The following is an 11467-nucleotide window of genomic DNA, read 5'->3' as shown; positions in this document are numbered from 1 at the left end:
GCAGGGGAGGGGATGTCTTGAGGGGTATGGGAACCATACCAGGACATCTCCAAGGTCTGTGGCTCATCCTGGGATATCTTGTGGGGTATAGGGCTTATCCTGGGACAGTTTTAGGGTCTGGGACTCATGGAGGATGTCTTGTGGGATATGGGACTCAGATGGGGATGTATTCAAGGTCTAGGGCTCATCCTGGGACGTCTCAGAGGGCATGGGGCAGCCCAGGGTGGGGGGAGCCCAGCCCTGTAGACATCCCATCACCCCTGTCACACACCCCAGAGGGTGTCACCCTACCACCAAGAAGGCTGAGAACACAGGCTGCGATCCCCAAGGAGCCTTTTGTAACTGGTATCTAAAAATGCACCTCCCAGGAGAGCTCCCCTCCAGCTGCATCCCCTACAGCATCCCTACCTTCCCCAGCCCACAGCACCCTACAGCATCCCTACCTTCCCCACCACTCCAGGCCAAGGCTCACCTTCTCCCAGACATTCCCACACCAAGCCCTGAGACACTGCCACCCCCAAACAAGGAGCACAAAAGTTTTTTTTTGCTGCAACGTGTTTATTATGTGCCAAAAACTACACCACAGCTTACTCCACGCATCTGTAGGAGAGTGCAGTCTTGCCTGCATATACTACAATGAGGTAGAGACTTCACACACAGCTTCACAAAACCCCACAAAGAGCAGCTGGGATATGCAACAATGCAACATCAGCTCAGCAGGAAAAAAAAAAAACAAACAAACCAAAAAAACAACAAAAAGAGGGAGAAATTATGACACTGGTTCTTTGGCACACAGCTTCCAATAGAGGGGAAAGTAAAAAAAAAAAAACAAATCACAAAACAAATAATTTAAAGTTCTCAAATCCCAGCAGCAGCATTTCAGTCGACTGCACCATTTACTCTGTACGTTTCGCAAAGGAAAGGAAAAAATTACTTGTCCCCTCTAAGAGAAAGGGCTCCCAGGAACCTTCATCTGTCCACCGAAACGCAGCCCTTTTTTAGCTAGTTACAAAAGAAAAGTTAAGTCCTGTGACTTCGTGTGATTAAAAACCTCTATCAACCCCCCTTAAGTGCAACTTAAAAAAGTGCAACAAACTATTTAAAACTATATACAGCAGCTCAGATCGTTTATCCGGTCCAGTTTCAAATCCACAAAAAAGCCCATCCTGTTCTTCTGTTGCAAACCCCTCGATTTACAACTTTCCACCAGCAGCCCCCAGACACAAAATTGCAATAATGTTAAAAGCTGCCAGGAAAGGAAAAAAATCTCTCGTTTCAAACGACTTAAAAACTGTTTTAAGAGTGTAAAAAGGAACTGGTAAAAACCCTCGAGCGTAAAATATGAAATATGATTTGGTTTTAAATGAAGAGCAAAAGTCTCCTTGTTGTTACAGTAAAAAACGCCAGCTGAACATTCAGTTTATGCCGTTCAGATGGGGGTTAAATGAATGGAAAGGCACTGTATGGCAACTGCAAAAAAATGGAGCCAATGAAACCTGCATTATTACCATCAGTATTGCAAGGAATGTAAAAAAGCGCCTTTAATAAATAAAAAACCTAGGTGAAGGCATCTGCATAAACACCTTCTCAACACGTGGCCCTTTTTTTTTTGCTTCTCGTCAGCAAACTAGGAACCAAAGTCTGGGAACTGCAGAATCGCTTGAGGGGTGCTCCCCCCCCTCAAAAAACCCCCCAAACAAAACCCGACAAAAATTCACTGTGCATTAGTGCAGAAACAAAAAGACCAGCAAGTGCAAACGTGAATGTAAGATTTTTTTCTGTTTTTGTTTGTTTTTCCCCGTTAGTCCTCAGGAAGCGCGTTCCCAGCCTGGGTCTGGCACCAGCAGGCATGCTCGTGCGCTCTCCCCTTGGCAGGTTCACAAAAGGACTCTCTCCTGCGCCCCGCGGCAGCCCCCCAAACCTCGGCGGCCTCTTTAGCTGGAATCTCGGTTCTTTTGGTTGCGCATCAGTGGGCGGTGGTGACGCAGGACCTCCATGGAGTGCTGCCAGTGCCAGCAGGAGCGACAGAAGTACTTGAAGCAGATCTATAGGGAGAGAAGAGGGGTTAACGCTGTGGGGCAGGGGGTTTCCAGGCAAGATAGACACCAGCATGCCCCCCTCCCCCATTCTGCAGCCCACAAGCCCAGCACAGCAGATATTTGAAGCAGAGGGAGGGAATTCCAGCAATGCTGCCGGAAGGAGTGTTGTGTCAAGCTTCCAGTGTGGCCCCTTTTAAAAAGGTTTAAAAAACAAAATCAGGATCTGGGCCCTGGCCCGAGGCAGCCTCCTGGAGCACTCGGAGCTGCTCTTCTCCCCTTGATTCTGCAGGAAGCCACTGGACACTGGCCGAGCTCCTCTCCCTGCAGCGAGCAGAGGTCAGCCAGAGTCCCCTGTGTTTCGGGCAGCCCCAGGACCAGCTGCAGGGTGAGAGTATGTCAGCTTCCAGCTTGTCACAGCTTGCAGAGCAGCAGCCTCACCTCAGGTGCCACAGGCAGTGCCAGCGGAGCTCAAGGCGGGATAGAAAGCTGCCTTTGCCTCCCTCCTTTTGGAGCTGCCCCTCCAAAACAGGGACCCAGCTGGGGCCTTTGTGTGAAAACTTTATCATCCCCACCTGTCAAAGGACAACATGCAACCCCAAAAACTAAAATGAACACTGCTCCCCCGAGCACAGCCGCAGGGAAAGCCTCACCTGGTCTCTGCAGAAGAACGGGCCGGGCTGGGCGCTGCAGACTTGGCACATGGAGTCCTCCAGGTACGGGTCAATCTGAACCTGCAGGAGAACCAGGCAGTGGGCACAGAGCAGTGCTGGGAGCAACTGCCCACTCCCTATGGTCCCCCCTCCTCCCCAGGTACCCCAACTCTATCACCAGCACCCCTCAGAGCAGGCAGAGCAGCAGTTCACCACCCCTCTGCTTCCACAGGGATACAGGACAGGTTATGCGGATCCTGGTGTTCCCAGGGGAACTGCTCACCCCGCACAGATTGAACCCCCCAGGCTGCCCATCAACTCCACTCACCTTTTTAGTGAACTTGGTAGTTTTGATTTCCACAAACGCAGCAGTCACTGCCTTCAGATAGCTGCGCTGGTTGTTGAAGGTGACACGGCCAGACCCTGGAACAAGCCAAACCACAAGCGTTAGGCTGACCTACAGCAGGAAGCGGGGGAGGCCAAGAGGGACACGCTGCCAGCACCATGCCTTCCCCGGTGTAGTTCAACCACTGGCGGGGAAGCAGCTTTTGCAGGGAGACCATACCCAAGGCCTCGTGGCTCTGCCTGCCTCCTCCTGAGGCAGTAACAGAAGGACAGCCAGGAGCAGAAAGGCCTTTCCACAGACACTCTGGGCTGGTTAAAATGGTAGCTTACGGGCAGCAGTGCTCCCAGGAGGACCAGCAGCAGGTGGGTAGGTGGAAGGAGGCTGTCAGGGCACTGCTGAGGGCAGCACAGCAGCAGGCTCCACACCTGCATATGAAATAAGCGGTGCCGAGACAGCTCAGCAGCTTTTATTCCAAGCCTCCCACTCATCCTGGAGCCTTGCATTTTGCAGCTTCATTGCCAATCAGCAGCATTCCTGCACCACTCGTTTCCAGCCAAGTTTTGTTCAGCTCCAGGAAAACATCTGTGCTCACCTACAAGTCTCTGCTCTCAGTGTAGGGGGAGCTTTGGCTGTTACAGGACTGTCCCGCACAGCGGCAGATTGCTGAAGCTCAGCTCACCCTGTACAGCCACAGAGCAAAGCATTACCCAGAAACCATCTGCTGCTCTCTTGGAGCACCACACAGGCTGGAGGAGCTGGGTCTGGTTTGGGGTTATGCTGTGTACATTGGAGAGGCTTCAAACAATGAACAAAATTAGGGTACAGTTTAGTTACCAAAATTGGGGTAATCGCCACAACTTTAAAAGAGCTTCAGGGGTGGAAGTGCCAATCTGCTGTTGGGAGCCAGAGATCTCACCTACTTGAGGGAGTAACCTCTGCATGACGCCCAGGAGGTTTTAAGGTCACGTTCAAGGACCTCACAGTGCGAGCACAGAGCAACCTGGTGTGCAGGACTTTGTCCGTGGTCATAAAAGAATAAGAATTTGCTGAAAGTCTCTCAGTTCCATTCCCAGCCCTCCCTGGCACGGTCCCCCCAGCACCACTTCAGTGACAAAGCACTGCAGCAGCACAGGCACATCCTGACGCACGACTTGGGCAACAAACCTTGGCCAGAAAAGCCCAAAAGCTGTCCAAGGACAGTGAGGAGCAACAGACAGCTCTGCACCAAACCTGACATTGTTCCTGCCCAGCAACACACAGGAGACTCATGACACGCTGCAGCCTGAGCCTGGAAACCATGTTCAAGCTGCAGGGTTTTTCCACACAGTCACCTCAGTGCTGTCACCTTCCCCAGCAGGCCACCAGGGAGGCGATATGCAATGTTTCAGCTCCTGGGGCATGAGTGACAAGTGCCCAGCTCCCCTTGGGGAGGCTGTCCTGGTGGGATCATCACTTACCAATAGGATACTTGTGCTTGTCCGTGTCGATGCCAGCGTAGACCACCCCTCCAAACAGGTCATACATGACGGCTGCCAGAGCCTCAGCATTCAGCATCCCATGCAGAGCACCCACAAACACCGTCTTGCTGGGATCGAGCCGCTGTGATGGACTGCGCACAAAGTTGCTGTCTGCCAGCACCCATGGGATCACCTGCACCTGGAACCACACAAACAGGTCGGGTCGGCCAAGGGCCCACAAAGCCACACGCTGTGCCACACCACAGTGCCCTTGGCTGACAGAGGCCATCCCAGACCCTCAAATTTTACCCCAACCTGCAAATGTTGCTTTGTTATTGCTGCTCAGGGTCCACATCCAGGGCATGACAGCTCTGGAGCTCCAGAAACCCCACAAGGTTCAAGTGAACAGAAACGTGTCACAACACTCTGCTTCCAGCCAAACTGGAATCTAACACACTGGTTCCTCGGGGTTGGCAGGCAGGAAACAATCTGTGGATTTTACCTACCGGCTGCACCCATGTTCACAGGCCAGTCAGATGCCCCCCTGCACAAGAGCCTGTTGTTGGAGGAGACGCATGAAACAACCCACCCACTGCCAATTCCAACAGGAGCATCCATCTGCTGGAGGACTGATATCAGGCTCTGAGGAGGAAAAACTTCTGCCAGAGCTAAATCACCAAGCATGGAAATGCTGCCAACAGCCAGACACCAGGGGAGCTGTCTGGAGTGCAGTTAGTTTGTGCCTGTCTAGATAAGAACTGAATCTCAATTCTTTAACCCCAAACTCATGCAGCAGTACCTGATCTATAGCTACAGTCTTCTCCCTTTCCTGGAAGGCCAACCTCAGCACCTCCACCCTCCAGAGCAGCTCCACCGGTCAGCCAGCCATGGCTGTGCCGGGGAGCAGCTGCAGTTACACCTGTGGATCCAAAATATCTGCCTGTGGTGAGCATTAAAGCCATTAATTCTGCAAGCAGACAAGGTTTAATAAAGCACCAGGAGGATCAAAGTCTGTCTTTGCAAGCAAAGGTATGCTGAAAGCAGCATGAAGTGGTAAAAATCCCTGTTTCCATGCTCCTTTCCAGTTAACCAAAGCTGCTGGGCTCCAGGAAGTTGGTCTTGCACAGATCCAGGAGCTCCAGGTCACAAATCCCAACACAAGCTGTTGTGAAGGACAAAAACAGACCTGACACTTCCCTCCTTGTCCGTGTCCAGCCCTACTGCAGGAACACAAATTCAACCTGGCTCTTGGCCATCTTCACTTCTGCTGCTCCGTTTTAGCACCACTTTCCTGAAGTAACACTGCACTCCCTTTTTTCCACAGATCTCATCTTCTCTAGGGCAACTTCCATGGGTCTGCTCACCTCTTTGCAGCGCATCCTGCGGCTGGACATCTTGAAATAATATTCACTGAGCCCGTCAGGACTCAGCAGGTCCTGGGAGCATGCCTGGAGCAGAGCACGCACCGATTTCTCCGACTCAAACACCAGGTAGACGTATCCTTCAGAGGCGAAGGGAAAAAAAAAACAGTTGTTAGAAGTGTCGTAGAAGAAAAACAGATCATCCCAGTTTGCAGACACCTGCAAAAAGAATCACTCTCAGATGCCACCCAAAGTGTCCACACTGCATGTCCCTTGCTGTCCCTAACCCTTTCAAGGGGAGAGCAGCAATTTGCAGCACCTGCCCCACAGATTCTACAAGGGACCCACCTGTAAGGCAGAGCCCAGCATAGCTGGGAAAGAGCCCAAATTTGGCACAGCACAAAGGGGCACAGTGCCCACATCTAGTGCCATTCAGGCCACTGTCCCCCACGCACAAAGCCACATCTAGACATGACAGGAGCCTGGTCACAGTGCAGTCTGCACAAGAACAGACTTTGCCTCACATTTAGGATGTCCTGGCCCAGAAATGTAAATTCAGGGCTTTAAAATCCCTTCCATCAGTGCCAGCACTCTGTACATGGCACTGCTCTGGTGACAAGGCCACGAGGAACCACTGAGCCCACAAATGACTCGCTCCTTACCCCATAACTCATCACTGCTTATACAACACATCAGCCCAGCTACTCCAGAGACAGGATTATGCCCCAGGCGCTGCTCAGCTCACCAGTCCCCACAGCCTGCCAGCTCACTGCAGACACATGTTTGGATTCACCGCATGTGCTTTACGCCAAGGATGTGTGCACTCTGGGTGCTTGAGCTGGCAGTGGGGACCAGAGGGAAGAAGACAGCCCCACACAGGGCTCCGGAAGCACCAAAAGTTTCCCCCATCCCACGGTCCTGCCCAGCCCTGTGAGGGACAGCAGGGATGAGAGGTTAGAGGTGACAGTGACTATGCAACCCTGGTGCTGACCCAAGTGAGAGGGGGACATTTACCCTAGGGGTGCTCTGTGTACCATCCAGTCACCAGCATGCAGCCGTACCATCCCAGCATCCGTGCTGTAACATAGCATGGGGAAAAAAATAACCCTACCGTGTCGCTATTACCTTTAGGCATATTACCTTTGGGAGGGCAGCGTGGGTGTTTGCCATCCTTACCAGGCCACTCCACACTCAGGGAGCCAAACACACGGAAGGTGTTGATCAGTCCAGCTACAGAAGGAGAGAAAAGTCAGCATCCCCCCAGAAAACTCTGTCCTACACCCTCCTAATGCCAAAATCCAAGAGCCAGGGGCTGCTCACCTTCTGTAATGTCCCATGGGACTCCTCCCAGGAACACTTTGCAGGAGTAGACAGGGTTCTTGTAGTTTCGGGGAGGCAGCTGCCCACTCCAGGTGCAAGTTGCTTCATTCACAGCTTAGAGAGAACACAAGCAACACTCAGTAAAGAGCCAATTATACACCACTCTCCCACAGGTCTCCAAATAAATCCCCATATAAATCCCCATATTCCACAACAACAGAGCTGCAGCAGGAACAGGCAGCTGCCCACACCTCCTGCCTGTTCTTCTGTCAGCAGGTAGACCCACAGTCAGGCTTGTACATGGAGAAAGGTCTGATCTGCTGCAAACTCACATCCAGCCACATTATTTGCACAGAGACCACCTACATGCCCTCCTAGAAGGACAGGACCATCACCATGCATCGAATCCTGCTGAGATCCGCCATCCAACTTACCTGCTGCTTGCCTGTGAAGCCTGGCTTCTCTTTCAATACTGAAAGGGTCTTCTGGAGAGTCCAGGAGATCCCAGGAAGGCCACGCAGATGCTCCAGGCCATCTTTTTGATGCATTCGCAGGGGAAGAAGTGACTGCAGCCAGGGCAGCTTGATCTTGATCCAGCCGGGACCCCACTCCCATCTTTAGGGGGTCTCTTGACACCCCACTGAGAGGCAGAAAGGGCAGAGGTGGCGAGATGCGAAGGCTTGACTGCAAGAGAAAGTTGACATTAAAACCCAGCTTCTGAGTAAGAGCATCTAATACTGGACCCTGCCATCACCCACAGCAGGAGAGGGGGGGTCTCTGATCTCAGACCCTCTGAGGTCTGGCAGAGGGAAGACAGCAGCCACCTCACCTGTCCCACCAGCCTGGAGCAGGCAGTGATGGGACCAGTTTCTCTGAGAAAGGTCTGCCTCTGCAGCCATTCCCCACTGAACCCATGCCAAATTATCAGTAGCGGGGATTGTTACACAGGAGGCACCTTGTGGACCACAAAACTAACAGCTCCCCTCCACGTGCATAGCCTCAAAGACAGCTGCCACCCCTATGGAGCACCAGCCACCCCAGAGAGGAGCCTCATGTTTTGCTTTGGGCCCTGCCTGCAGTGGGCACAGCTTGCCAGCAGCATCCATGAGCTCTGGAGGCAGCCAGCAGGCTCCTGCCCTCTGCAGACCAGCTCCCCGGCCTGCCTGACCAGGGTGCAGGCTCAGCTGACTCCAGACCTGACTACTCGCAGGTTTAATGTGCTTCTCCTGGGGCGGAAGGAGTAAAAGCACAGATTAATAAAGCAGCAGGGATGCAAGACACTCTGTGCAGCTTATTGAGTGCCAGCTGTGTGCTGCTGCAGCACTGCTGCCCACACCGAGGCTGTGCCGGGAAGAGCTGACTTTCACAAGCAAGGCCAGCACAAAGCCCTGCCATCCTCAGAGCCCGGGGTACTGTAGCTGCTTACAGAACCCATACTCTGGATCCTGATTCTCCAGGGTGGATCATAAGAGAATCAACTCTGTACTGAGCCAGCTGTGTCCTTCACACCCACCCCAAAACAGGAGTCAAGGCTGCAGCTGCACCATGGCAGAGCCAGGAGCAGCTCAGGCTTGGCTTTAGCCTCAGGTCCCAAGGATGAGCTACGCAGCAGCGCCTGCAGAGCTGGGCTGACCTGCTGGCACGCAGAGTTGCTGTTCACACTGCAACGCAGACCCAGCAGCAGAGACTAGGTCAGCGAGACAGTTGCTTGCCTTGCTCGCTGGCTTCCAAATTTAGCTCTGCTTTAGGGAACAGGAGCAGGCTAGACCCAGTTTGCTCGAGAAGAAACAGCTCCGAGATGGAGAATTGCAGTCAGCAAATGGGAAGGGCAATGAAAGGCAGAGACAGAAGCTCCCGAGAAGCCCAGGCTGGAGTCTGGTGGCAGCTGTGCTCATCAACTGCCTCCCTGTGGGGATCAGAGCACAGGCACCCTCCTGCCACACACCAGCTCAAGCACTCAGACCCCTCCGGGAGCTACTTTAACCAGACATCAGGGCTGCAAGCACAAAGCCAAAAGGCCAAAATATTATTTTGAAGAATAAAAGATAAGGATACTGTTAGTCTGTGCTGGAGGAGGACTGCATAAGCAGCCCTTCTTCCAAACCCTGGGCTGCAGGAGAACCTCACTGGGTTGGTGTAGGCATGACAGCTCCCTCCAGCAGTCCCTTCCCCTCCTGAGAAGGCAGGGCCACAGTCCCACACAGCTTCCCCCCACTCCCCAGAAACCCATCAAGACATCAGGAACCACAGAGCAGGTGCAAGACCCAAACTTACAATCAAGTCGGAGAGGTGGTCAGAGCCCGAACTGAACCCACTGGTGTCTGAGTCCGAGGGGCTGCTAGAGCGGGAGTCCAGGAGGGAACGGGAGTCCAGGCGGGAGTTCCTCAGCGCCGGCGTGGAAAACTTTTCTGATAGGTCTGAACCAATGGGGTCTAAAGGCAGGAAACCCAGTGGGGGCTTCCCCAGGACATTCCCAAGAGGGTTACTCAGCATGCTGAGAACTGCAACAGAAAAAGAGCCAGTCAGTGCTGCAGCATGACACACCTCCCTCCCTCCTGACTCTGGTGGCAGAGGCCCAAGAGAGCACTGGTCTCCCATCAGCCAATGAACAGCTTGTCTGGGAAACAGCACATCTGGCAGGTACAGCTCCAGAGAGGCTGCTGCAACTGATAGCAAAGAGCATGCATGGTGCCACACAGCTGGAGCCAACAGCAGCTGACAAACACAAGGGTGGGTCATTCTCCCAAGGCCAAGATCAGCCAGGAGGATCCCATCTCATCTGGGAGCAGGATTGGAGACCCCATGTCCCAGTTATGGGCCTCAAATGCTCCAGAGGACGCTGCCATCACACTGGCATTTCTTGCTGCTTGTGCTGGAGCAAGCTGGGACCTGAGGGGGCAGCTACCCACAGTTTTAGTGATGGGGCATAGACTGGGCCCATGTTTGCTGCAGACACGAGTGGCCATGCTGAGAAGAACATGGCCTGGCCCATGTGCAGGCATTTGCAGGCTCAGAAATGGGACACCGCATATGTCAGCCCCAACAGGAGCTGGCAAAGGGGCAGCCAGGGATGTGCCAGCCTGGGCTGCTGACAAAGGAAACGCTTCGCAGTGAGCACTGTCCCCGGTACGCATTCACAGCGAACCTGTCTGGTCAGGCCTCTCCCCAAGAGCCAACAGACGAGTACACACCAGAGCGCTTCCCTCACAACAGCAGGTTTTCCTCCCACTGCGGGGAATCAAGGCAAGAAAATTCCTCCCCTCAAACCCACCCCCTGAGCAGAGCACCAGGCCACCAAGGGGTCATGAAAGTCCCATCCTGCTCCACGGGTCAGTGACATGGGGCCTGCTGCCACCCAGAAGGAGAGTGAATGCAGGGCAGGCTTGGCCACAGGAGATCCCACAGGGGCATGACACCAGCCAGCTCTATTCAAGAGGAGCAAGTCTCAACAAGCTGAACGTGTCCCAAAACTAAATGAAAGAGAGCAAAGCATTCAGAAATGGTTTTAATTATTCTGAGGCTGCAAAAACAAGGCAGCTTGCCCTGAAGGTTTCAGTTTTTCAGCAAAGCAAGTTTGGGATCCAGTTGATATCCTCCAGACCCACCTGATCTCAACCAGCTAGGACCACAAGGTTTGAACCCACATTTTCACCAGCTTTTGTGCAGAAAAGGATTAATAATCTAAAACACTACCCAAACCAAGTGAGGAAAAATTCCATCATGTTTGAGCGCACTACAGTCTGACACCAGTACCAACCTGGCACCAGAACCAGAGAAAGCTTGACCATGCTCAAAGAGATGCCAGAATATACCTGTCCCAAGCTACATTATGCAGCAGCATACCCACTGGGGAGCTGGCATTTAGAGCCTTACACTACAGGGAGAAGCCTCAAAACACCAACAGAAACCCCAGACAGATACAGGTGGGTCGTTTACTTGAAGCATCTCCCTCATCCCAAGGTCTGCAGGGGCTGTTAGCAACAGTCACAGCATCTTCCCACATTTGCAGAGCCTTATCCCTGTGAGTTTCCCCAGCAGACTCATTTCAGCTGCAGCACAGGCTGATGAACTCACCTCTGCCTGCACTTGGAAAGGGACCTCCTGCCCTTGGAATATCTGCTTGGCTCACCCCAACAGTGCTTACACCCAACCCCACAGCCACAGAAAAACCTTGCTGGCCCAGCAGTACTTACCCTGGGCAGAGCTCAGGGAGCAGCAGCGGCCCTGCGAGCTGCAGCGGGGAGTTGAGGGAAAGCTGCCGCAGACGGCTCGAGCCGGGGAGGAGACTGTACAG

General features: G+C 53.2%; 1 protein-coding gene across 4 annotated transcripts in view; it reads right to left on the bottom strand.

Moving 5' to 3' along the window:
• Positions 1 to 543: 543 nt before the first annotated feature.
• Positions 544 to 11467, bottom strand: part of CPEB1 (cytoplasmic polyadenylation element binding protein 1) — a 33824-nt gene continuing 22900 nt past the window's right edge. For 2 of the 4 annotated variants that reach the window (XM_010077238.1, XM_010077241.1), the window contains exons 3-11: positions 9448 to 9674; positions 7608 to 7857; positions 7174 to 7287; positions 6979 to 7083; positions 5857 to 5993; positions 4493 to 4691; positions 3018 to 3112; positions 2690 to 2770; positions 544 to 2045 (exon numbers count right to left, since the gene is read on the bottom strand). In XM_010077238.1, the coding sequence (XP_010075540.1) occupies positions 1935 to 2045; positions 2690 to 2770; positions 3018 to 3112; positions 4493 to 4691; positions 5857 to 5993; positions 6979 to 7083; positions 7174 to 7287; positions 7608 to 7857; positions 9448 to 9674 (1319 nt within the window). In that variant the 3' untranslated portion in view covers positions 544 to 1934. Of the gene's footprint in view, positions 2046 to 2689; positions 2771 to 3017; positions 3113 to 4492; positions 4692 to 5856; positions 5994 to 6978; positions 7084 to 7173; positions 7288 to 7607; positions 7858 to 9447; positions 9675 to 10062; positions 10075 to 11467 lie in introns of all 4 variants that reach the window. The other 2 variants (XM_010077240.1, XM_010077239.1) reach the window with 2 other exon arrangements.

The sequence above is a fragment of the Pterocles gutturalis genome, unplaced genomic scaffold, assembly GCF_000699245.1.
Source record: "Pterocles gutturalis isolate BGI_N339 unplaced genomic scaffold, ASM69924v1 scaffold30318, whole genome shotgun sequence".
Taxonomy (NCBI): domain Eukaryota; kingdom Metazoa; phylum Chordata; class Aves; order Pterocliformes; family Pteroclidae; genus Pterocles; species Pterocles gutturalis.
The sequence above is the reverse complement of the archived record's forward strand: the minus strand, read 5'-3'. Positions and strand labels throughout refer to the sequence as shown.